This window comes from Mesoplodon densirostris, chromosome 1, assembly GCF_025265405.1.
Source record: "Mesoplodon densirostris isolate mMesDen1 chromosome 1, mMesDen1 primary haplotype, whole genome shotgun sequence".
Lineage (NCBI taxonomy): Eukaryota > Metazoa > Chordata > Mammalia > Artiodactyla > Ziphiidae > Mesoplodon > Mesoplodon densirostris.
The window spans coordinates 172,702,262-172,727,708 of NC_082661.1; the positions used below are offsets into that span (position 1 = coordinate 172,702,262).

A 25,447-nucleotide genomic window follows, 5' to 3' on the forward strand; every position below is an offset into this window, starting at 1 on the left:
TCTAGTTGGGGAGACAAGACATATACACAAAAATAGTTAACCATCTATATCAAGTAGTATGGAATAGACTGTCCTCAGAATGTGAAAAATGATATGTACTTTGGAACATCAAGCAAGAAGAAGCAGGAGAATCTATACATCAAGGGGGGGATTCATTCATTCATTCATTCATTCATTCAGCAATTCTATATAAAGCACCTACTATGTTCCAGCCACTGATCTGTGTGTCGGGGAATAAAGCAAGGACAAAACAGACCGTATCTCCGTCCTTACAGAGTTTATCATCTCTCGGGGTTAGATAAGCAATGAACAAGTAAAGAAGTAAAGAGACAAAGTAATTTCAGGGAATGATAAGCCAACAAAGGAAATGAACAGTGTGAGGGGACAGGCCAGTTCAGTGTGTACCTGTGTGTACAGGCTCTCTCACTAGCACACCCGTGACACAGCTTTAGGAAGGATTGTCAGGAAAGGCTTCTACGAGGAGCTGACCTGAGCTCAGACCTGAATAAGGAAGGGAGCCTGCAGGTGGGTGGCGTTCTATCCTTGCCTTGGAGGACCAGGAAGATATGGTTGGAAGGATGGGAAAGGGACAGACATTCTGAAACATCTCTGAGCCTGGGGTTGCAGTACTTTGTGTAATGTAAGAACTCAATAAATATTCATTGAGTGAATCAATGAATGATATTATCATCTAGAAGGTTGGTAGCTGTTTATAGGTGAGAGTTTTTTTGCATCTTCCAGTAAGATCATTCTGGAATGTAATATTCAGTGTGCCCAATCGGCAGACATCGTGATGGAAATTTATTTATTTAACATTTATCGATAGTGCACTTACTACATGGCAGATGCTATCTTGAGTGCCTTACAAATATTAACTTATTTCATCCTTCTAACTCTTTGAGGTAGATGCTCTTCTTACTTCCCTCTGATGGATGTGGGAACTGAGGCATAACATGTGATCTGCTCAAGGTCACATGGTGGTGAGTGTCTGAGTGCACAGTTCTAGCCCTTAACCATCATGCTCCTTTCCATGAGAGGAGGGACCATCCATGTCACTCAGGACACTTCCAAGCATTGTCATCCTGGACTGGTAGAAAGAGAATGGGGACCTTTTCTAATTGTTTAAGGGTCTAGAGCTATGCTACCCCAAAGAATTTTCTGCAAGGATGAAAATGTTCTTCTGGGTGCTGTCCAATACAGTGGACACTAGCATGTGTCTATCAAGCTCTTGAAATGTGGCTAGTGCCACTGAGGGAACCGAGTTTTCAAATTTTATTTAACCTCAATTAATTTCAATATAAACCTCAAAACTAAGGCAATATAAAATATTTTTCTGTTAAGCACAACTTTGTTGTTTTAGTAGGACTACTTTTCACTAAATGTAACAACTGTGGCATCACAAAAGAAATTGTTGTATTGCAGTGGGTGTGTTGGGTGCACAAGTTGTGTTTAGTATCTCATTAATAATTTTTGATAATAATTGCATGTTGAAGTAATGAATGAATGAATGAATGAATTCCCTCCTGGATGTACAGATTCCCTTGCTTCTCCTTGCTTGATGTTCCAAAGCACATATCATTTTTCACATTTTGAGGACACTCTATTCCACAATACTTGATATAGATATTTAACTATTTTTGTGTATATGTTTTATCTCCCCAACTAGACTACAAGCTCCTTGAGGCTGTGTTTTGAACGTTACATTCCTCTTAATGCCCTTAAGTGTTTTGGATATAATGGATTAAATAGAAAATATTGAAAATGTGAATATCACTTAAGTTTTAAAAAAATGTGTGTACTAGGAAACTAAAGATTACAAACGTGGCTTGAATTCTGTTTGTATTGCATGGCACTGACCTACGGTTCACCCTCATGCCACTGCATAGGGTGCTTGAATGGATAGGAACTAGCTATTGTGTTTTGGTGGACATTGAGCCATCATCCTGATGAGCAGTTCTCCAGGGACTTCTGGGTCCTTACTATCCTCATTCCTGTCCCCAGTTCCCAGAGGCCAACATGTGCTGTTGTTAGTAAGGTTTTGCAGACGGAGTGCCACAAGAAGTTTGTGGAAACTCATACATTTACAGGACCCTCGTTTTGCTGAAAAAGACGTGGATTTGGTTGGAGCTGGGGGATCTCCAAACCAGATCCTACTTACACCTTCTGCTCTTGCCTGTTTCTCGGCAAGGACTGAGGCCTGCATTGCCACTGGCAGGAAGCAGCTGTCTACCCATCCGCATGCTTGAGGGCCAAACCCTGTACCTGGACCCAGAGGTGCCAAGGCGCAGGGGATGAGATGGCTGTGCTTGCTCAAGGGACCCTGCAGAGCCAGGAAACAGCCTGCCCAAACTACTCAGGCTCCTGGTGCTCCCATGGCAGGCAATGGTCCAGTCAGTGCCAGGCTCTGGCTCCATCCTAGCCGTCACACTGGCATCTGTGTCCCCCACCACCCTGAGGTTCAGCATGCCACAGCCTCCCTGCTGGCCTCGGTTTCAAAGAGGAGTGTGGGTGTGTCGGGGGAGAGGTGGGCCTCCTCAACGACTGGGTTCACTGAGGACTGCTCTTCCAGGGTCACTCCAGTGGAGATGCTGGGGAATCAGGTAGTTCCCCATGCGTCAGCACAGAGCCCTGACTCTCCGTGTTGGGCTTCACGGACCCACACCCTCAATCGTCATTGCATGTTTCTGCCCTAGGATGCCTCCCAATCACTGCTCAGGTGACCACAGATTTCAGATACATGCTGTTAGTGACTCTTAGCCCACGCTGCACACTGGAATCACCTAAGGAGCTTTATTTTCTCATACATCAGAAAAGTACTGATGCCTGTTCCTTCCCCTCTGAGATGCTCATGTCATTGCTCTGGGGTGCAACTTGGTGATCTGGTTTTTAAAAACTTTTAAGTTCTTCTTGCCAGAGAGGAACTGATGCATTAAATAGACCTCTCTCAAAATGTGTCAGAATTACAGAGTATGGGGGCATGGTGTTGCTTGTTGAAAATGCAGATTTCAGAGCCCTTCCTCAAACCTTAAGAATCAGAGTATTTGGAAATGTTTTTTTTTTTTTTTTGCGTTACGGGGGCCTCTCACTGTTGTGGCCTCTCCCGTTGCAGAGCACAGGCTCCGGATGCGCAGGCTCAGCGGCCATGGCTCACGGGCCCAGCCGCTCCGCGGCATGTGGGATCTTCCTGGATCGGGGCACGAACCCGTGTCCCCTGCATCGGCAGGCGGACTCTCAACCACTGCGCCACCAGGGAAGCCCTGGAAATGTATTTTTAACAAACAGCTTCAGTGGATCAAAGAGATACCTGCATTTGCATGTTCATTACAGCATTATTCACAATAGCCAAGATATGGAGACAACCTAAGTCTCCACTGACGGTTGAATGGATAATGAAAATGTAATAAATGTCTATATTTATATATCTGTCTACAATGGAATATTATTCAGCCATAAAAAAGAAAGAAATCCTGCCATTTTTAATAACATGGGTGAACCTGGAGGAGACTACGCTAAGTGAAATAAGCCAGACACATGAAGACAAATACTGCATGATCTCACTTATATATGGAATCTAAAAGTCAAACTCACAAAAGCAGAGAGAGTAGAATGATGGTTTCTAGGGGCTGGGTGATGGTGGGGTGGAGGGCTGGGGAGATGTTGGTCTAAGGGTACAAACTTTCAGTTATAAGATAAATAGCTTCTGGGGTCCAATGTACAGCATGGGGACTATAGTTAATTATGCTGTATTGCATATTTGAAATTTGCTGAGAAAGTAGACCTTAAGTGTTCTCACCACACACACAAGAATATGGTAACTATGTGAGGTGATGGATGTGATAATTAGTTTGATTGAGGTAATCATTTCACAGTGTACACATATATCAAATCATCACGTTGTAAACCTTAAATATACACAATTTTTATTTTGTCAGTTATGCCTCAATAAAGCTTAAAAAAGAAATAAACAAAATAGCATCTGTAAGTATTTGCTCCCACCACTCCCCTTTTTATTATTTTGTGCAGAGAGCATATGACAGTGACACAGGCCTGAACTCCCATGAGTTAGAGTTCACCGTGGGATCAGGGGCTGCGTTGCCCTTTTCACCAAGAACCAGTTTTGAGAGCATGCTGTGTTAGATGCTCCTCCAGCGTGCATATGCCACTTCCCATGGCCTCAGGAACTGGTTTTAATGGACTGCTCTTGACGACCTGAAATCTCGATATCCATTTTTTTTTCTTCTCAACATCCAGTGATTCAGTTGGAGTGGATTAGTCCCCATCATCTCCAGCAATGTATTAGTCATATTCTGCCAGCCAAGACCTTTTTCAAGAAAACTCATTCATTAAGGTAGCACAAGCGTCATAGTAAGGCTACCAGCTTCTGTCTTTCCTATGTCTTTTCTGTACTATGCACATGGCATGAGTGTCATGCCATACAGTTTCCTGTATGTGTGCACACATGCACACGAGAGAGAGAGAGAGAGAGAGAGAGAGAGAGAATTTGTAAGACATAATGGAGGTTTTCGACATCATCATTCACCTGTTGCTGGGTCAGGTATATCAGGTTATTAAATAGAGAACAAGAAATTTTTCTGATGTGGCTATAAGAATTCTAAACCATCTTTTTCCCATCTTCCGGATATTTAACAGCCAGTGTGTCAGGATGCATTAAGGCCTCTGCAAGCATCCAAGTGTCTTAAATTGGATGACCATATTCTTTGTCCTCTGCAAAGAACACTCCTGAGAACGAAAAGGAGTGTCCTTAATAATTATTCCAGGATACCAGGCAGACTGGGATGTGTAGTCAGCAGAGGCCTAGAGACCTAACACAATCTCTGCTGTAAAGATCTTCTAATCTTGGCTTATTAAAAATGGGATCTGGGCTTCCCTGGTGGCGCAGTGGTTGAGAGTCCGCCTGTTGATGCAGGGGACACGCGTTCAAGCCCCGGTCTGGGAAGATCCCACATGCCACGGAGCGGCTGGGCCCGTGAGCCATGGACGCTGAGCCTGCGCGTCCGGAGCCTGTGCTCCACAATGGGAGAAGCCACAACAGTGAAAGACCTGCGTACCGCAAAAAAAAAAAAAAAAAAAATGGGATCAGAAGCTGATATAATAAGCAAATTCCTTACATGGTATTCCTGGCTGGTGATCTCCTGCATCTACTTGAATATCTCCAGGGACAGAAAGCTCAGTATGACATATAGCAGCCTACTCCATTATTGGATGACCCTTACTGATTAGAATGTAATAAAAGAATTTTCCAATATGGGGTATAAAACTGGAAAATATGCTAATAATGTATAGTAAAGCAGTAAACATACACTGTCCATAGCGATGGGAGAGAGGGTTGCTTAGGGTTTGTGGGGCCAGTGGAGTCACTGACTACCTTTTGTGTCCTCATTTTGGGGGGGTCTCCCATCACAGCCCTCCAAGAGCACTTTTCAGCCTTGCTCCTTCTTCACTAAGGAACTCAGAAAAAGCTGATGAAACTTCAGAGTTCCACCAAGGAAGGCGTGACAGGGGGAGCATTTCTGGGACCTTGGAGGCCTCATAATCCCAAATTCAGGAAGTAGCTTTGGCGTCTTGGGTTAAAAGAACAAAGGCAGGGAGCTGAACATGGATTTGAGGCCCAGGTCTGCCTATTTCACAAGATATTTAAGCTCCCCATGCCTCAGTTTCTCCACCTTCAGAATGGAGATACCTCTTCCTTCTTGAGGACTGTGGGTCTTCATTCAGCTCAGTGTGGTCAGTGTTTCCCCTGCCCTCACTCTATGCTGTCATGGTGATGGGTAGCACCATCTTGGTCCCTCTGTTCACTCAGCAAATACACATGGGATGGTGGTTCAGAAGCTTTGGACATGCTGTTTTCTGTGTGTGAAATGCTCATCTTATTCTAGTTAATTCTTTCTCATCCTTCTTCCTCAGGGACGTCTCCGTGGACCCCGCAGTCAACAAACCTTGCTTCTCCTCCTCGTTAGCGCCCTTCTCGCCATGTGCAGTTTTTACTCATGTGACCATTGGTTGACTGTCTGTCTTTCCTCTAGGCTGTGAGTTTCATGCAGGCAGGGCCCGCTTTTATTCTCTGCTATATATCCAGGCATTGCGCATAGCTTGCTATGCAGTAGCCCCTCAATAAACGTTTGTGGAATGACTAAGGGAATGGTGGGGACACAGACGTGAATGACATAGTGTCTACCCTTAAGGAGATCATATTTGAGAGAATGAGAAGAAAACTGGTGATTACAGTAGAGAATGGGGAAAATTCCTCAATTAGAGTCCCCCCAGACTCCTTTGGAGGCCCCCCTCAGTGAAGCAGCAGAGGAAGGGTACTTTTGGGAGAAAGACTAAGAATTGTCACCCCACATGCATCTGAGTGGCTTGATTTTTCTTTTCTTTTTTTTTTAAATTTTATTTATTTTTGGCTGCGTTGGGTCTTCATTGCTGCATGCGGGCTTTCTCTAGTTGCAGTGAGCAGAGACTTCTCTTGTTGCAGAGCACAGGCTCTAGGTGCGCGGGCTTCAGTACTTGTGGCGTGCGGGCTCAGTAGTTGTGGCGCACGGGCTTAGTTGCTCTGCGGCATGTGGGATCTTCCAGACCAGGGATCGAACCTGTGTCCCCTGCATGGGTAGGCAGATTCTTAACTGCCGCGCCACCAGGGAAGCCCTTGATTTTTCAATAGAAAAGCAAACAAAAAAGAAAACGAAAAAGAAACAAGGCTTAAAGAAAATTTCAACCACCCTGTGTTGATAGCATTTACAACAAAATCTACAAAGGCAACTTAAGGTGATCAACGTCGTGACTGCTGTGGGAGAGATGGTGTCAAGCAGACTCACATTCTTATGAAGGTGGGGCAGACCAGCGACTGCCAGAAGGTTCTTGCATGGGTGGAGCCCAAACAGAGGGCACTGGTCTGTCCTCCCTCTGTCTTAGACATGTCTGGGGAGAATGGGCAGAGCCGTGGCCTTTGGTTCCTTTGTTTTTGGAAGCCATGTTGGCAGCTGTTCTTCTTTCACACTGTTTCTTTCCAGCAATAAAGGAAATCGTTTTTTGATGAGCTCCCATCTTCCCTTTGTGGGACTATTGATATCTTTGGAAACCAAGTCTCCTCAGCCTTTACAAATCTATAATCCTGGGTGGAACTAGGACTTCAGAAATCTAAGCCTACGTATTGGAAATGGGTATTTTTAAATAAATTTATTTTATTTTTATTTATTTTTGTCTGTGTTGGGTCTTTGTTGGTGCATGTGGGCTTTTTTTAGTTGCGGCGAGCAGGGGCTACTCTTTGTTGCAGTGCGTGGGCTTCTCATTGTGGTGGCTTCTCTTGTTGCAGAGCACAGGCTCTAGGCGTGCGAGCTCAGTGGTTGTAGCTCGCGGGCTCTAGAGCACAGCCTCAGTAGTTGTGGCGCCCGGGCTTAGTTGCTCCGCGGCATGTGGGATCTTCCCAGACCAGGACTTGAACCCGTGTCCCCTGCATTGGCAGGCGGATTCTTAACCACTGCGCCACCAGGGAAGCCCCTGGAAATGGGGGTTTTAACCATTTTATTAGCAGTAGTGACATCATATACTAATGAGGTAGCTTTCTAGGGGGGAAGATATGTCAACTTAATTAAAAAAAATCTTGCTGGCATTGACTAGCACATCAAACTAGAGTGTGAAAATGGTTTTGAAAAATGTTTCAAGATAAAGAGTTCTAGCCAATTTTTTTCTTCCTTCCAGAAGTCTTTGAGGTATGTTTTTATAGATATTTTAAGGGAAATTTGTCCAAATAGTGCATACCTAAAATAACCAACTTAAGATGTTTTTCCATCCATATTCAAAAAAGAAAGAATATCCTGAAAAGATAAACTTTTATTTATTTATTTATTATTTTATTATTTTATGAGGGTTTTAAAGCAGGGGTTTCTCAAAATATAGTCGTTGAACCGGCAGCCTCAGCATCACCCGGATCTTGTTAGAAATGGAAATTCTCGGGCTCCCACAGAATCAGAATCTCTGGGATGGGTTCAGCAATTTGTGTTTTAACAGGCCCTGCAGAGAACTGTGATGTGCACTCAAGGTTGAGAAGCACTCTTAGGCTGGGGCACAAACATCTCAAAAGGCTTTTGATGCTAGGAACCTCATCTTGGCATCTGTCATCCTGCCTTGCACAAGAATGAAAGCTGGCGTTCATGTTGTATAAAACAGGGGCCTTCTTCTCCAGCTTGGTATCCCCTTCCAGCTCAACCCCGAGTCCATAGTGGACACTCAGCAGATGGGTGCCATGAATGAGGGAATGGAGAACAGAACGAGGAGTTCAGAGGAGTGAACGGAGTGGATGGAGAGGGGAATCTGGTGATCAGGCTGGAACTGAAATGCACTGCTGGTGGACTTCCCTGGTAACGCAGTGGTTAAGAATCCACCTGCCAATGCAGGGGACATGGATTTGAGCTGTGGTTCATGAAGATACCACATGCCACGGGGTAACTAAGCCCGTGTGCCACAACTACTGAAGCCTGCGCACCTAGAGCCTGTGCTCTGCAAGAAGAGAAGCCACCGCAGTGAGAAGCCCACGCACCTCAACGAAGAGTAACCCCCGCTCGCCGCAATTAGAGAAAGCCTGCACTCAGCAATGAAGACCCAACGCAGCCAAAAATAAATAAATAAATAAATTAATTTAAAAAAAAAGAAATGTGCTGCTGGATTATGACAACAGAGCCCGCAAACCCCGAGAAGGTGCTGGTTCTCCCAACATGGAAACCGAAAACTTGAAAAACCCATACAAAAGCCTGAAGGATGTGCACCTCAGTTCTGCTTTCTCCTTGATCAGTATGTCGAAGCTCTTAAAATTAGGGAATAAATCATCCTTCCCACATTTTCTGGCCCCTGCCTTGCTGAAGGGCTGTGTACCTAGTCTGAAGTCTGAAGCAGCCCTGAACGTCAGACACACACTGTTCCTCATTTTAAATGGCCTTGAAAAGACACGTGGCATTCCACAGCCCTCTTCTGTTCCCAGAGTAGTTGTGAGGCTGAGAGGCAGGCCAGCTTGTGTTACCTGGTGATGCTCACGTTCCCCCACCCCCTAGTGTGTGCCCTGTGAAAGTGGAGCTTGTGGTTTTCCAACTGTTGGTCTCTAGTCCGCCTGAGCTCCTGTTACCCTGTGCGGCGTTGTGAGCATCTGATCCTCATGGGGTGACCGGGAGACCCGTGCAGGGAGTGGGGCGGCAGCCAGGGCTGTGGTCCAGCCTTTCTGAATTAGTAGTGGTGCAGTGTTTGATGGGGCATCCAGTCATCACTCAGGGCAACCATAGTTATCCATGTTGAGGTTTATGCCTTGACTTGTGATTTTCCCGGCTGTGGGAGCGGAAATTTGTGAGCATGAGGAATGCTATCTCTTGAAACCTTCTACTTCCTTCAGAAAGGGTAGATTGTCTGTAAGAATTCAATGGTAAATATAGAAAATTTTTTTTTTTCCCTCTGAGTAAGGGAAGGAGGGAGAGAGATCAGAAGTGGACAATCTAGTGCCTTCTCTTTGGAGACCTGGATTTCACTCGGCTGTAGACCTTAATAAAAGGTATTTGCTAGTTTCATTCTTAGCCCAGATAGTGTTTGCCAACGCCAACCCATTTGTTATGGTCAAGAGTCAGTTCTACAAAGGAGAAAATACAGTGTGATGCTTTCAGAACCAAGTCGTGCGTACCGGTGGCCACACCTAGCATGGGTGGGTAACGGGTTCTGAAGCCTGGTCAGTGTTGGTGTCAATGTCGTAATTTCAGTTCAGTGGCTGTTCATCGTCTTTAGCCAACTCCCTTGGTGTTGAGGGGCTTTGATGCACTACTTTCTAGGGTACATGCTAATCCTTTTAAAAAGCCACCCCTTTGGTGGCAAAATCATTACTGTAGAAGAAGGAAATTTTAGGTTGTTTCTAGGTGTGACTATAGGGTCCCACTAACACACTGAGGGCCTGTGACCAAGTCATTACTGCAGCTTGGCCTTGAGGTTTAGACTTGGAGAGCCAGTGCCCTGTGTCTAGTCCATTACCTTTTAGAGGAAATTGTTATGTGTTTTTAAAGTGGTTACAAGCCAAGGGCACACTCTTGTTATTTATTTTCTTTTTTTTATTGTGGTCAAGGGCACATTTTTAAAAAACTCTCAATCATGTCTTGGACTTTAGCTACAGTTACCGGAAGACAAAGTAGGTTCTGGCTCCAGTCAGCTCCCTGATTCCTGAGAAAGTCATAGCCCACTTTGTGCATCAGTTAAAGATGAGGATGGGAGGGGGAGGGGAAGGTGGGGACTCATATAAGGTGTCTGTGGCTAAATGGGGAGAGATTCTGGAAACTAAAGGAGAAATTCGAATTAACTAAGGGGTAAGATCAAACATCCCAGAGAGGCAAGAATCACATGTATGTAATACAAGTTTCTTGGAGATAGCAACTGCTATTGAAAGGAGAGATATTTGTATCACTCTGAGAAGGTGATTGTATTTGAGATTTGAAATATATACTGCTGGATTCCACTTGCCGTTTCTCAGAATTTTTCTTCCATTTTTTTTCCTGTAGTAAATACACATAAAATAAGATTTTATCATTATAGCCATTTCTAAGTGTACAATTCTGTGGTTTAAGTACATTTGCTATGTTTACAACAACTATCATTACTTTCAATTTCTTTTTCATTAGCACAAATTCTTTTTTTCCCTGGTTTTGTAAATAAAGTTTTATTGGTGCACAGCCATGCCCATGTATTTATGTGCTGTCTCTGCTGGCTTTTCACTATAGCAGGGGTCCCCAAGCCCCAGGCCCACCAGCAGCCTGTTAAGAACCGGGCCGCACAGCAGGAGGTGGGCAGTGGGTGGCAGGCGAGCGAGCGAAGCTTCATCTGGCTCCGCATTGCTCTCCATCGCTCACATTACCACCTGAACCGTCCCCCGCATCACTTGCATGACTGCCTGAACCAGACCTCCCCACCCCCAGTCCGTGGAAAAACTGTCTTCCATGAAACCCATCCCTGGTGCCAAAAAGGCTGGGGACCACTGCACTATAGTATCAGACTTGAGTAGTTGTAACAGAGACCCTGTGGCCTGCTGGCCTAAGATATTGACTATTCAGCTCTTTATAGAAAAACAAACAAATTCTATACACACTAAACAATATCTTTCCATCCCCACCTCCTCCAGGTCCTGGCAATCCCCCTTCTACTTCTGTCTCTATGAATCTGATTGTTCTAGGTGCCTCATATAAGTGGAATCATACAGTATTTGTCCTTTTGTGTTTGGCTTATTTCACTTAGCAAATGTCCTCAAGGTTCATCCGTATTGTAGTATGTGCCAGAATTTCCTTCCTTTTTAAGGCTGAATAATATTCCACTGTATGTACAGACCCCATTTCGTTTATCCATTCATCCGTCAGTGGACATTTGGGTGCTTCCACCTTTGTCTGCTGTGAACTTGAGTGTATAGGTGGCTGTTTGAGTCCCAGCTTTCAATTCCATTTTTCCCTTTAATATCCTCTAAGAACTGGCACAATTTGAAAAGTAGGGCAAAGATGGCCATAAATTTAGTCCTTGGTGACAATAGGCGGCAACTGGTGACCTGACAGTGCCACAGAAGTTTTCTCATCCTATGAACCTAATTAAATTAACAGTCCAGTTGGCCAAACTCACATGCACTTAAACCAGACAATTTCTGAAAAAGCTCATTAGCTGCAGTCTTGGGAGCTCCACCAGCTGATGGAATGTTTTCCCCTGGGTTTTTCAATAATTAGACAGGAAAGGTCTTTCCAACTTTAGACCTCAAATGGAAGATTTTTGTCTTGTTTGCCAAGGCAGCGGTTTTCATGCCATTGGTTAAAATATGCAGAAATCAACCTTTAAAATTTTATGATGCAGTGGCCTAAGATTTCAGTGTCATTAAACCTCAACTCTCAGGAAGGACACAGGTTTTAGGGAAATTTTTCTGTCTTAATGTTACTATTGCTTTCCATCATTTCAGTTTCTTATTGCAGTTCTAAAAAATTTAGACCTTAGAGGAACACATTGAACTCTTCTGTATTTTTAAGTTGTGCAGAATGAGATGAGCATGGTCAGTGAAATCCAGGATGTAAGACAGATGACCCTCCCGTGACAGCTGGGGACACTAACCTGCAGAAGTTCACACAACTCACACTCAACATGAATCCTCAGAGGGGAAGAGAGTAGGCAGCTGACTTATCACTTAGGTCCCAGATTCTTCTTTGAGGAGCATAGCAAACCTGCTCCACAACAAAGTGAGTCAGCTATACATACACACACATTCTCACATTTTTACTAGGCTTCCTTACATTTGAATAAAGCACAGTTTTACTCTTATCTGGAAGTCCCATGTATTTTATTTTAATGCTATAATTCTAAATACCGACTGCTGAAAGCTCCTTTTTTCTCCTTCCTTTCTTTCATCCTGAATACATCTGCACTTCAACTATTGTTTGGAGTCTTGGTTTCCAGTGAATCCACTTATGGCATTTTTGTGTAAGCACTTAACGTAAGTCAAATGTAATGCACCAGAATGTTAGGTTGGAAACTTAGGGCACATTTGGCTGTTTAAATGGTGCTGTCAAAATATTGGTTTTATACTTTACAAATCTTTTGTTATTTGGGATAACAAAGATACCTTTTTTGGTAGCAAGATTATGTCTTCTCCTATTGAGAACAGCTAATAGTTCAGGGATGAGAAAAACATACTACTAATCTTGACATATAGTGAAGAAAAAGAAATCCTTTCCCTTTTCCCTTGAGAAAAGATTGAGACTCATTGTGAGCTTCTCGGGGTAAAACTGGCAGAAACATGGGTTTTTTAGAGAATCACCGAGGTAGGAGGAGAGGGGCCTGTGTCAGATCACCACTCAGTGCCCTGTAGCGATGGCAGAGTTGAGGCACAGACTCAGGAGGCAGCAGCTGGTGGGTCTAGGTTTTTAGTTTTGTGAGATGAAAAGCTAAGGGCCAACTAACTCTGCTACTGGAAACGCAGACTCTGAATCCGAGTGTCCATGGAGTCCATGCTTGTGATTTTATGAAAGAAGCAAGCCTCTCTGACACAGATCAGTGACACACGCTATTGCTATCATGCTGAATTATAATATAATTATGCAGAAATGGCATACAGTTGGCATAAAAGAGCTCTGCCTTTTGAAGCCAAACATTTTTCATCTTTCACTGTCTACAGTAACCTGTCAAGGTCCCCACTGGCTAAGCATCTGTTCTAATCCCATTTCACAGATTGGGAGACTGAGTCCCAGAGACATTATGTGATGTGCTCAAGAGCATGCTGCTTATCGGGGCAGAGTTGAGATTCAAACCCAGGTGGGCCTCCCTACTGGAGTCCTGCATTCTCCCCACCACATGCCAGCCACCCCATGCACCTGGTGTCTGCCCTTCCCTGGACCAGCCCGGTGGGCCTGGAGCATCAGGAATTCTCCCTTCCTCCTCCGTGGTTTTTCATTCTCCTCTTCCTCTTCCACTGTGGGAGTTTGCAATGGCGGTGGTGTTATTTCTAGGCCCCCTCCTTCTTTGGACTTCGCAGAAGTGTCTATTTATATGTGTAGCATTTATAAAATTCACAAGGACTCCTGAGTAATTTAAACTTCTGGATTCCATGCTAGTTGAGGGCAAAGATCAGGCCTGACTTAGCTATTTCAGTTTTCTATTTCCCTCTCTCCCCCTCTGGACCTCAAGCAGAGGAGTTCAGTAAAGGTTGATTGTAGAGTTGTTAAATTTGCCAGACCAAACATTATAATTTGGATGCTGGAATGATGTTATCTCTCATAAACAAACCGTCCCCAGATTGTTTGGCCTTGGGAGTCCTCATGTCTTTTTTTTTATATAGTGAATTTTATTGTGTATAAATTATACCTCAATAAAAGAAAGAAATGTGCCTTTGGGATCCTATATCAAAAATTGTTCATTTTCTGAGGGGTCGCTGCTGCCAGTAGCTGGCTAAGCCCTGATCAAACATGCAGAATCATTAACTAGGGTCATTTGTTCTGCGGTGAGCTGAGTAGAATGTGTAAAACCCGCTCAGGAGAGAATTAATTCTTCCTCCTCTCTGTATTTTTTAGAGTACTCCTAGCAGGATTCTCAAAGTGTTCAGGCCTCATACATATGTTCTAATGGGCTAATTGTTAAGGTGACATTTGTAAATTGATCTCTGACTTGAGCTAAGTGGTTTTCTCTAATGGGTCTAATTCAGTGACTCCCGTTCTTGGCCACACATCAGATTGACTGGAGGAGCTTGTTAAAAATAGAGATATGAGGCCTCCCCCTCACCCCAGTTCTCAATTATCTGGTCCCCCGGTGAGGTGAGGACTTTTAAGGGGAGCTCCTCAGGTGATAGGATTTGAGTGGCAGCAAACTTTGTGACCCTCTGTTCCAAATCCATGTCTGAAGGCCCATGTAGCCTTATGTGTGGGTTTGAAAGCATTTGGACCTAAACCCGAAAGCTTGAAACCAGGTTCTAGAACAGGCAGTATCTCTGGAGAGCCAGCTTTCCAGATTCATTCACCTCCATATCGCATCAATGGATCTGTCTTTTCCCTGGGCAGCTTCAGTGACCTGAGGAAGGATATTCTGTGCTTCGCCATATACTGTTTTGCATTTTTCTGAACCTTCCAAGACATTTAGAAGGTTTTCAGGGTCTGCTCGAATTTCCATTGTGAAGATGGCTGTGTCTTTCTCCTCTCTGCTCACCATGTATCATCAGACTTTTGTTTTTATATAATTTTCCTGCTTTTTATAATTTTTATTATTTACTTATTTTTTTGGCCACCCAGCATGTGGGTCTTAGTTTCCCTGACCAGGGATGGAACCTGCACCCCCTGAATTGGAAGCATAGAGTCTTCCCACTGGACTGCTAGGGAAGTCCCATGTCATCAGACTTCTTGTGTCAGGTGTTGGGGACAGGCATTCTTTTAGTATACTGTGTGTGTGTGTGTCTGTGTACCTAGCATTCTTCTGTACAAACACATGTCATGTTTGATCTTAGAGTTTTGAAAATAGATGACTCACGGGCACCATTGTTCCAATGACATTTATCAAACTGCTTTTGTTTTTAGGAATCTGGCACTCTATAAATATCACTCAGGACTCAGTACCACCACACAGCATACGGGTGTTTGCAGTAAACCTAAGAATATGGCAGTTAGCACTACGCAAGTTAGCCAAGGTGACTTGGTGAACCCAGACTATGAAGAGTTAGGAAGGGTGGCCGGGCTCTCATGGCAGGCACAAGGTATGCTAAGAGGGACTGCTCACCTCATCCCTTGTGTCAGACTGTGTCCACACACTCTCTTTTGCGACAGTACTTTGTAAAGTGCTTGGTCATTGTTAGGGGTGTTCTGCAACTCAGCTGCTAGATGGCGAGTGTTTCCTGGTCTCTTTTCTTGGTCTCATCTTACCACGTCTCTTGGGCTGCATTGCCCCTGGTCCCTGGGACTGTAGTTGCTCACGGAAGGATTCCCAGTGGCCCTCCCCCTTAATGAAGGGTTATTAGAGTAGCCATAACACGTTGGAAGAAGGGACACTTTGAGAAGGAATTGGCTGTTGAGACAAGAACCTCTGTTGTTCCCGCCCTTCCCTAGCTCCTCCATTTATGTATGTCCCATCTAGTCCATGTCTTACTATATATGGACTCTACCTGTACCCTACAATTGAGCACTCATTGCATAATAGCATAGGACTCATCTATGTAAGGGTTACTGCAGAAAAAGAGCATATTTTATGACTCCAAGTGGATTTCTTCCTTTTGTTTTTCCTAGGGCCTTGTGCATAGCAAATGTGAAATACTTAGGTGATTATTTGGGGATGCTCTGTAATGTAACCATTACCACTTAGGCTAAAATCTAATCATTTTGTATAGTTGGACTGAAGTTTTTCATTTTTAGAGTAGGGTTCTCAGACAGTGGGGTGTTTGCCAGAGAGATAGAGATGAGAGATGCAAGATGAGAGAGAACTAGCCCTTTGCTAGGGCCCTGTAGAAGATTCATCTCTGTTGGATTCCTGTTTTCATGGCCAAATCCGAAGGATTGATTCATTATCTGCAGCATCTGGATCCAGGCTGACAATGTAATCAAGCCTGACATGATAAAGAGCCATTTAGCAAGTTTAAAAGTCGCTTGCATGGTGGCCTCAATACTGATACTGAGAAGCAGATCCTCCCCCACCCCATTGATCATTTTGCGCCTGGAGGCAGGTGGCTGGGGGATGAGGATGGGACAGTTCGGACACCCTGTACCTCATTGAGAGTCTTCCAGCTGAACGTGTGGACCCAGGAATAGGTCCACTCCTCAGAACCTTCAGCTCCTGGGAACTGTGGAGTCATCTTCCTCCTGGGTTTTTGTCCCTCCCTTACCCTGTCAGAGCGATGCTGATATTTGACTTTGCGTCTGAAGAGAGCAAGAGGCCTCCCCTCCTGTCACTGGCTGATTCGCTTAAATGAGCTGCACATTACTCCCCATCACAGAGGTAGCTGGGACACATTAGTGTCAGCTACTTTGTCCCCTCCAGTGCTGGGAAATCATCATCACTGCAGGAGAGCTTAGATTTTTGAGCCCATTTCAGAATGATGCAGATACGGCGTGCAAGAACTTTTTCCCTTTCTTTTCCCTTTCTCTCCTCCCCTTTCCCCCATCCTCTCCCCTCATCTTCTCTCTAGCTTTAATGGCCTAGGCCTGCACAGCCCGCTCTGAGAGAAGCTCTGCACTCACGGATGCACATACACACACACAGAGCCAGACTGACAGAGATTAGTCTTGCATCAGCTGTTTATGAATGAAGAAGAGGTCCTTCCCCTCTGATCTGGCCACACCCCTTCTCTTTGCAGCCTTTTGAGAATGAGGTCAGGGCCGGGATCTGACTGCTTATGTCTCAGAAATAGCAGCACAGATCAAAATTAATCTTAAGCTACTTGATTTGCTGCCTCCTTCAGATAATAGAGGGAAAAGCAGAGGCTTCTTGATGTTTTTGTGTATAACTTTGCAAGAAATGAATGAATAAGTGAATGAATGAATGAATGAGTGCATGTGTGAGGAGAGAGACTGAGGTGAGCCGCCAGGGGGATTAGTCATGGGCCGAGGGTCATTACTGACAGACTGCAGGAGTTTCCTTGGATTCAGCTGGAGCCCGTTTCAGTTTTTAAAACAAAATGGAAGAATAAAATCAGCCCCGGTGGTGTATTGTTTTAATATTTCCTTTCATAAGGGGAATTCATCAGATGCTATGAAGCCACATATTCCTTTTATAATATCCAGTTGTTTCAACTGTCAGTTGTCTGCTTTGTAGCCCACCGTCCATGGAATGGATGTAGCTCCATGGAATTTTGTAATGTTTTAAGTGAATATGTATGCAGAGTTCATTTTCTATCAGCCAGTTTAGCTCATGTGCATGTGAACACACACATACACACACACACACACACGACTCCATCATGCCTAATCGTCACATAAATCAGGATTCACCTCTATCCACCAGCCAATGCCACAGGGATGTCAATTTGAAGATATGCCGAAGAGGCTGACACTTCTCACACCCTTCACCCTGCAGTCCCTTTAGAATATTAGCACATCTACTAGATATTTATTGCCCCCTGGCATTATGTGTGATGGTGGTGTTTATTTTTTGTTCTCAAGCTTCATTGTTGGCTCTTGACGTCTTTTGTATTTTTTGTTTGTTTGTTTGTTTTTGCCGTACGCGGGCCTTTCACTGTTGTGGCCTCTCCCGTTGCGGAGCACAGGCTCCGGACGTGCAGGCCCAGCGGCCGTGGCTCACGGGCCCAGCTGCTCCGCGGCATGTGCGATCTTCCCGGACCGGGGCACGAACCCGTGTCCCCTGCATCGGCAGGCGGACTCTCAACCACTGCGCCACCGGGGAAGCCCATCTTTTATATTTTTGTACATCCTTTTCGTCGCACTCTTGGCCTCCTCTGTGAAGGACTAAATAAAGAAATCAGAGTGTGGCGTGAGGACAGAAGTGTCAGCATCAGCCTCATCTGCTGCATATTCATTTGGTGGACTTTACTGTGACAGGTATCCTTTGAAGGAGATGCCCAAACTGTCTTTTGTATCAGTGGTGATTAATTTTGAGTGAAGAGTGTAAAGAAGAACAACGTTGTCATATACCTGGCCAATCGTATTACCTAATTTGGCTTCCTGTGCCTAAACTGTCTCCAGAATACCCGAGAAGTAGTACAACCACATGCACGCACACACATTCATGCAATGAATATAAATATGCATACATGCGCATATATGGACATTTATACAGACACCAAATTTGTGCTTTCTGATTAATATTTCTTGTCTAGAAACTGAAAGTAAGTTAGTAAATTAGTGTTTGTTTAGGGTGGGTGGTAGGAACAGGTATTAACTGTCAATGGGCAGGAGGGATTTTTACGGCGTGGTGAAAATGTCCTGAAAGTAGATGACACTGCCAGTTGCACAACGTGATAAATTTACTCAAAGTCATTGATTGAATTTTACACTTAAAATGGCTGAATTTAGGGTATGTAAATGATACCTCAGCAAAGCTGTTAAAAATGGATGTCCCTATCTCTGAGTTCCTTTGGGGCCTAGGTTACATATAATATGAAAAATGGTACCATTGCAATTTTTTTACCTGCTTTTTTCCCACTGAAGTGTGTTGACTTCAGCTGCAGAGAAGCTGGACCCTGAGATAACAGGGCCAGATGAAACCCCAGTGCCCAGGGATACAAAAGTCTGCCCTGCGCCCTGTGGGCCAGCAGTGAGATTGCTGTCCACTGCGAGGTGAGGAGCTGTGCGCAGGTTCGTGTGTGGGCGCAGCAAGGGGGCGACAGTGCCAAGCAGGCCCCTGAAAACACCATGTTCTGAGCTGCAGCTGCATGTGTCCCAGAAATAAATAAATAAACGTCCCAGCGTTCAGCTCTTAACTGATGGTGTTTTTCTCTTCTTTTGCAGGTGGTCTTAGTCTTTGCTCTCAGCATTGGTGCACTTGTAATATACTTCATAGATTCGTCAAAGTGAGTATTCAAAGACGTTGTCTTGCCCTCTTTTCTAAAACCATCACGAGCCTTTACGTTGATCAGTTGATTTACTTTAACACCAACCTCTGCAAGAGCCTCCTGAGTGTGGAAGACTTTTGGAGGAAGGCAGGGCTGTCTGTGCGGCTTTTCTGAATGGGAAAGCAAACTCTCACGAGGAAGGCTACTTTGATTATGCTGGCCTAGGAGGGCGGGAGAGGAATCTGAGGTCATCACACCTTTTCCCTGGGTATTACTGATTTTCACATAGCTGTTTCCTGGTGCGGTATTTGCATGGAAGATGTCAAGAGGGCTCTGATGTGAATTTGCAACCTCTGAGAGAGTCACGGTGTCCAGTCGGTGAGGGTCTGAGCCATTCTTGCCGTGGTGGTAGGATCCTTTCCTTGTGAGGGTTTCCAAAGCTTTACTCTTATTGGAGGTCAGCATAGAAAGCCTGATGCTATCCTTTGTGCCTGCCAACTGAATATTCAGCTGAAGCATCACTGGCTGGTGCTTCTTGACTTGTGAAGTTAAGGAGATGTGATGGAGGAGTTTGTGATGACTCCCAGAGGTGGAGGCCCATGGCCATCTGAGATTTCCTATAGTGGACACTTGTGCAGACCCCTGGGGTGCCAGCTGAGTGAACTGGTGCTCTGGGGTGAGCCTGGGGCGGGGTCTCTCTGAGCCATGGACAGAAAAGGCTTTGAAGGAGGCAGAAGGGGGCACTGAGCAGAGCTGCTAGGTGGCAGCCAGTTCTGCCCTGGTTCCTGCACGTGTCACCCCCTCGGTACATCATTTGTTCCAAACGTTCTTTCACAAGCTTGAAGTTGACAGCATTTGGGAAACTGGAGCTGAGCTGGTCTGACTCCTTTCTGTGGGGACATGCACCTGACACCTGGATGGTGGCCTTGAGCTCTTTGCCTACATCATCCACGGTAAGAGTGTTTTTGATTCCCTGAACTCTCACCCTGGTACACCTGGATGCTGGAGTTTAATCTGAGGAAACCTGCTTGGTATCCCTGTTGGCTCAGAGCCTGGTGTGCCTGAATTTTGAGCTTAGTGTTCTTTTTCTGTGGCTCTTTTTCTGTAGTAATTTCATGCATGCCTAAACTCTGAATTTCTCAGAGTTACTGGTCACCAGCCAAAGGATTTTGTGCATTTGGGTGTTGAGCCAAAATCATGCCAAGGAAAATAAAGAAAACATCATCATCTGTCTTTGGGAACCAGCCACATCTAGAATATCAGCGGTCCTTCAGCCCATCCCCATGCACAAGGCTGGGCTGTCCTTGCCCATCTCAGGTGGAGGGGCCTTTAAAAGTCCCCCAGGAGTTGAGATTCCACGCACTCTTCCATCAGCTCTTCCTGGCCGAGAAAGAGAAGAGTTTTTTTAAGTTTGGAAAACTCCAATTGGTATGTCATTGAAGGTAAGCCCCATTTAAATATCTCCTCTTAATAATTCTTGATCATATTTGAATTGAACCAAAGATCTTTTAAAGCTCCTGGTCTTACTTCTCCCTTTTGTCCCCAGGGGTGAGGAGTATTCTCACAAGTCATGGGGTGCGTACCCTGCCAACTTCTGTGCCGGGGCTCAGAAAGTAGTTTCCGGCATGTAGTCTGTGAGCCCCAGCAGGCAGACCCTTACGTGGAGGTGAGTGTGGTGATCAGCCAGAAGGACAGATGCCTTGGCGCCTTCTTTCCTTGTCTCTTCCTTTTTGCTCCTCTGTATTTCTCAGAAATAAAATGCTCTTGTAAGATGGATTTGAACTGTGTCCTTTTTTACAGTCTCTACTATGGGGCGGTCTTTTGCTCTGTAGTTCTTGGTGTTCTCAGCTCCGCATGAAAGGAGGGAAAGGAATAGAATCTCCCAAGGCAAGACCCTCTTCCCTGGATGCCCTGCACCACTTCAGTGTCCTTTGGATTTAGTTATGATTCTGCTGAGCCTGGGAAAGCCAGTACTGGGAACCCTCTCTGGTTCTGGTTTCTTTTATGGACTTGCAAAGAGTCTATTCTAAGGATGGACCTTCGGTCCTGTGCTCAGCTTTTCCCAGCAAAAATGCCAAGAGTCTTAGAACCAAGACTATCCTCACTCTCCCTGGGGACTGTTTCAGCCTCATCCTAACCTCCGTCTTTCTTCTCTGTCACTAAACTGAGTGGTTTGGCTTAGTGAGCCTTTTTTGTTTATAAGAAGATCTTATGTTTATTTGTGTAGCCCTTTCTACTTTTCATTGGAATTACTACATTGGGTTCTGAGGTCAAATCCCGGGAGTTTGTCCTGTGGGGGAACTCATCAGCATAGTCAGTACCAAGGGTCTACTATCTTCCTGGGGAAAGCCAGTAAGGATGCTTACTGTGTAAGTAAGGGGATGAATTAAAGTAGAATCTAAAAGTTACCTCCGCGATAAGCCATAGATACATTCCCAGGAATGAAAAAAGAGCCCATCAGATAAAGTATAATCAAGCATAGTAAACAAGAAAAGAAGTTCTATCCACATATAAGATGCAAATGAAAAGCGGGTAAGAAAGCAGAATGTAAATTCTTAAAATTCATCCCTCCCTTTCATTCAAAACTGTCACCGGTTTTACACACTCGTGGTTTGGCTGGCCATCTGGGCATCTTGGAAAGAGAGCTTCAAACGTCTCTTGGAAGTTACGCTAAATCGTCACCCTGGAAAAAAGTACCTAGTATTCTTCAGATGAATTTTAGTTAGTATTTATACTCTTCAGATAAATAAATCAAAAGACAGTGTATAGGCTTTCCCTTGTGTGAACCTAATTGGGCAGACGTGGTCCGTGAAATGGCTTGTCTCGGAGAGTTTTAACCAAAATGGTGGGGAATGCCCCAGCAGCACAAGTTCAAGATGTGAGACTCTTTGACCTAGCCCTTTAAATAGTGCAAGGAATGCAAATTAATATAGAAAACAGGCTCTATTGGTCGGCTTTGCTAACTCACTGTCAGGGCAGGCCAATGCAGGTTGTATGAGTGGACAGGCAGTTCAGATAAATGTCATAATTGGTGGGTTTATGATTTTCTTAACCTTTCAAAGCTTATTTCACCATCAACAGGCAGCAGGTAAGTCATTTCCAAAGACTTCTTCTCCCAGACTTCTTTCCTTTTCCATTGTTGAGTCAGGATGGATCCCTGAGTAGGTCTTTTACATTCAAGGGTTTGGGAGTCCCTTCTTTGGGTGTAATTTTCTTAGAGTGGTCACCACAGGAGAATCCCTTGTGCAGCCTCAAGTGATTACTATCTGGCCGAGACAGATTGTGCTCAGAGCTCCTAGATTGGAAAGCCAAAGAGAATTACATGAAAGTATGTTAACATTATGCTTCATCATCCCAGCAGTAGACTTTCTAGAAACACCCCAGCAGAGGGAGATGTTCCACCCAATCTTTGGATGGACACAGATGTCAATTCCTTAACAGACACAGAGAAGCATTAAGCTCACCACACACAGCAGTTCCATCCCCCCAAAGACATTAAATGGCCACACGAGGCAGATACTATCCCAAAAAACTCCAGTTCTTTTTCCTCCTATTTTTCCTTCCAGTTTTTGAGATATGATTGACATCAAGCACTGTATAAGTTAAGGTGTACAGCATGATGATTTGACTTACGTACATCATGAAATGATTACCCCAGTAGGTTTAGTGAACACCCAGCATCTCATATAGATACAAAATTAAAGAGAAAAAAAATTTTTTTCTCCTTGTGATGAGCACTCCTAGGATTTACTCTCTTAACTTTCATTCTTTTTAAAGGTGCCCAATTTAAGGCACTCCAACTTCTAATTTTGACATCTCTCGATACCTACACCCCCCCTTTACTCCCACATACTCTGATCTTGTGTGAAGCAAAGATTTTTTAAAAATTGTACAATGAAGTCAGAAGTGCCCCGAGGTGCCCTGTGGGTGATAATGTCACCGTTGCTGGTCCCATCCCTGTCTATTTCCTCCCTTTGACATAGGATCAGTAATTCTTCTCTAATAGATAAAGAAAAAAAGGAAAAAAGACCCAAAGATGTCAGTGTGAGGGCAGGATTCATGGATTGCATAATGCATCAGTTCCTGCTGCTTCTAGAATTTCAAGGAAAGAACGTTGGAAGAGGTAGGGGTTCAGGGCCCTGGGTATTTGCATTTTTTCCAGAGGTATTCTTGGAAAGGATGACTCACCTGTGTGAAGATATTTATCCCTTTGATTCCTGTTTAAACTCCACTACTTCTTATGCTGCAGTTCAGTGGATTATGAATATTTAATGTTGCTCACACTGAAAATGAAGGTCAAGTCCTGCTCACTGGTGACTTCATTGCTGGCTTGTGTCTCTAAAAGGCATGCTACCTGCTGTGAGGAGAGTAAAGCTGAAAGGTTATACATTGTTAAATTTTTCCTTAATGGCTTTATCTGCTCCAAAATGGCTGGTACACAGTGGGGGCACCTGCTGACTTCACCGGTCTTTGCTCTCGGCTTCTGGTATCAGCAGTGCTGTTTTGGGGGGTATGGACATTAGGAAGGGGAAGGGAAAAGCAGCACAAATTTTGGAGAGCATCCAAAATTTGGACCAGATTCCAGGCTGACAGTGGTGTTGGCGATGTGAAAGGGGCCTTCCCCCAGTCCTTAGAATTTTACATTTGTACTCAGTGATTCATTCATTTTATATCCATTCATTCATTCATTCATTCATTCGAGACAGCTTCAGTGTGATCATGCTGAATATTTTCCACACGGTCATATTGCTTGAGGTTGGCTATGGTTAAAGAAAACTGTCTTTAAGATTGCAGTAGAAATTGACCCGATTGTTTTCATAGTCTCTAAAAATAACATGGGCATCATTGATGTAATGGGATACCAAGAGCTTTAACAGAACTGGCTAGTTACCCCACCATTTTACCTGCCCAAATCTTTACACAGCCAGGCTCTAATCCCTTTGCCTAGAAATTCTCCTGAAAAGGGAAGGGAGGGCCGGGTGGTGGAGGGAAGAACATTCACTGATCCTGTGCTGTGTCAAGGTATAGCGCTAAGCACTTTAAAATGAATTCTATGTGCAGTCTCATTAAATTCTCCTAGCAACTTGATAGGGTGGGTACTATGACCTTTCCCACTTCACAGATGAAACGGCAACATTTGCCCCAAACCATGCAGCTGGTAAGTCGTGGGGCCAGGATTTGAATCCATGTGTCTGAAGGCACCTCTCTTCCAAGTCAGGAAGTAAAATTCCAGATGTGGAAGTGACTACATGGGTTCAGTGAGATGTTTTAAGAGAGGTCACGTAGCCTCATCCTGCCAATTCATCTGTCTTGTTTTCTCATTTGTTCTTCATCTCCCCATTTCGCACCTTTGGGGCCAAGTCTCAAGGCAGCTGTGCTCACAAGGGTCCTGTGAGTCTTCTCACTGGGACGTGGGGCCATGTGCTGTCTCATGTCTGTTTGGGCCCTGATTCATTTCTCCCTAAACTGTGGCTCTAAAAATACTCTCTTCCGTTTCATCTCAGTGGGGTGGCAGCATTTTGTGATGGACTAAGGTCAAGTTAGCAAAGAACAGGGAAAGTTGATCATGTCTTAAGGACCCCTCCGACTTAAGGGATTCTTTCCCGGTGGAAAGTCCCTTTGCCCTCCCCATCCTTACCTAGGTGTCTGAGCCAGTTATTTGGCAGACTAGATAACCAGAGAGGCTCTGCTTCCCCATTAGTTTCTTTTGTCTCTTTAGAGAGTTGCAGGGTCTAGTTAATTTGTTATAGTTTTGCATTGTGTGCTTACAGAGTTAGTTAGTGCATTGTGTGCACATCAAACCCGTGGACTTTAGGAAAATTTGATCCCAAGGAGGTTTCTTTGGAGGTCTTTGAAACCATGTAAGACATCCAGCCTCCACCTCCAGTCTTGTTATTACCCACAGTGCACACAGGTGTTGACCTCGTAGTGGGCACCTGGCAGAGCTGTGAGGACAGTGTAGGTTACTTCCACGATAGTGCATTGTAACCTGTAAAGGACTGTGAATGCTACTTTCACTGTCACCGTTAGCACACCCCCTGCCCCATAGCAGGAACAGCTGGGCAGCCCGTGGCATCGAGAAGGAAGCTCACCATTTTATTCTGGACCCAGCTCCTTTATGGAACCTGATCTTTCTGGTAGTGTTCTGAGAAATCTGCTCCAGCTCTCCGCCTTTAGGCCCTTTTCGAGAACTCGTGGCATGCATTTCACCTTTGTTGAGGAAGTCAACACAAATCGCTGTGTGTGTAAAGCATCTCCGTATTCTTTCTTTTTCCTTTTTAAATACTCCCCCCAATTTTCTCCATCCCTCACTGACATTTTTACTGCCAGGCTTTGGTTTGGAAAATTATGGGTAGGGAAAGTTCAAGGGCAGGATGTTCAGAACAGCACTGCACATCTGTGAAGGGAGCACGACAGGAGAGCCAGCAGCTGTTGAAAGAAGGGCATGTCAGATGGTGGAGGAGG

At 44.6% G+C, this 25,447-nt stretch overlaps 1 protein-coding gene across 3 annotated transcripts in view; it reads left to right on the forward strand.

Moving 5' to 3' along the window:
• KCNMA1 (potassium calcium-activated channel subfamily M alpha 1) overlaps positions 1 to 25,447 on the forward strand; it is a 748,255-nt gene that overhangs the window by 357,006 nt on the left and 365,802 nt on the right. For all 3 annotated transcript variants that reach the window (XM_060111611.1, XM_060111630.1, XM_060111620.1), the window contains exon 3: positions 18,939 to 19,000. In XM_060111611.1, the coding sequence (XP_059967594.1) occupies positions 18,939 to 19,000 (62 nt within the window). The remainder of the gene's footprint in view (positions 1 to 18,938; positions 19,001 to 25,447) is intronic.